At 44.9% G+C, this 1,209-nt stretch overlaps 1 protein-coding gene across 1 annotated transcript; it reads right to left on the bottom strand.

Moving 5' to 3' along the window:
- Positions 1-545, bottom strand: LOC119469608 (60S ribosomal protein L36-like). Its single transcript, XM_037735162.1, has one exon. The coding sequence runs from the start codon at positions 540-542 to the stop codon at positions 48-50; it is 495 nt and encodes a 164-aa protein (XP_037591090.1). The 5' UTR covers positions 543-545; the 3' UTR covers positions 1-47.
- Positions 546-1,209: the final 664 nt, after the last annotated feature.

The following is a 1,209-nucleotide window of genomic DNA, read 5'->3' on the forward strand; positions in this document are numbered from 1 at the left end:
TTGGGTGCAGCTGTTTTTTATTTCAGGGAGACAGCAGGGGAGGGGGCTCAGTCTTTCTTGGCAGCAGCTTTCCTCATGGCGGCCAGGACATTGCTCAGCTCCTCCCGCTTCCACTTGGCCCGGATGTGTGTCCCCACCCTTTTCTTGATGAACTTGAGGGCCCGTTTGTCCTTGGAGACCTTCAGCAACTCCATGGCGTGCCGCTCATATGGGGCAAAGCCACACACCTCCCGGATCATGTCCCGCACGAACTTGGTGTGTTTGGTCAGACGCCCGCGGTGGTGGCTGTGCCTGGGCTTGCTCACGTTCTTGGTTACCTTGTGGCCCTTGTTGAGGCCCACGGCCATAGGATACCGAAGAGCCATGGCTGCTACTCTCCAATGGCGACCATGGCGGAAGGCAGATCTCTCCTTTCTTATCATGTGGCCACTTATTGCTATATATTTTCCTCTAGAGACTGCTTTAAATGTGTCCCAGAGATTCTGGTATGTTGTGTCTTCATTCTCATTGGTTTCGAAGAACATCTTTATATCTGCCTTCATTTCATTGTTAATCCAGTCAACATTCAAGAGCCAGTTGCTCAGTTTCCATGAAGCTGTGCGGTTCTGAGTTAGTTTCTGAATTCTGAGTTCTAACTGAATTGCACTGTGGTCTGAGAGACAGTTTGGTATGATTTCTGTTCTTTTGCATTTGCTGAGGAGTGATTTATTTCCAATTATGTGGTCAATTTTAGAATAGTTGCGATGTGGTGCTGAGAAGAATGTATATTCTGTGGATTTGGGGTGGAGAGCTCTGTAAATGTCTATTAGGTGTGTTTGGTTTAGGTCTGAGTTCCAGTCCTGGATATCCTTGTTAATTTTCTGTCTGGTTGATCTGTCTAATATTGACAATGGGGTGTTAAAGTCTCCCACTGTAATTGTGTGGGAGTCTAAGTCTGTCTGTTAAGTCATTAAGAATTTGCCTTATGTATCTGGGTGCTCCTGTATTGGGTGCGTATATATTTAGGATCGTTATCTCTTCTTGTTGCATTGATCCTTTTACCATTATCTAATGTCCTTCTTTGTCTCTTTTGATCTTTGTTGCTTTAAAGTCTATTTTATCAGAGATGAGAATTGCAACTCCTGCTTTTTTTTGCTCTCCATTTGCTTGGTAAATCTTCCTCCATCCCTTTATTTTGAGCCTTTGTGTATCCTTGCATGTGAGATGGGT

This window comes from Cebus imitator, unplaced genomic scaffold, assembly GCF_001604975.1.
Source record: "Cebus imitator isolate Cc_AM_T3 unplaced genomic scaffold, Cebus_imitator-1.0 Scaffold736, whole genome shotgun sequence".
NCBI lineage: Eukaryota > Metazoa > Chordata > Mammalia > Primates > Cebidae > Cebus > Cebus imitator.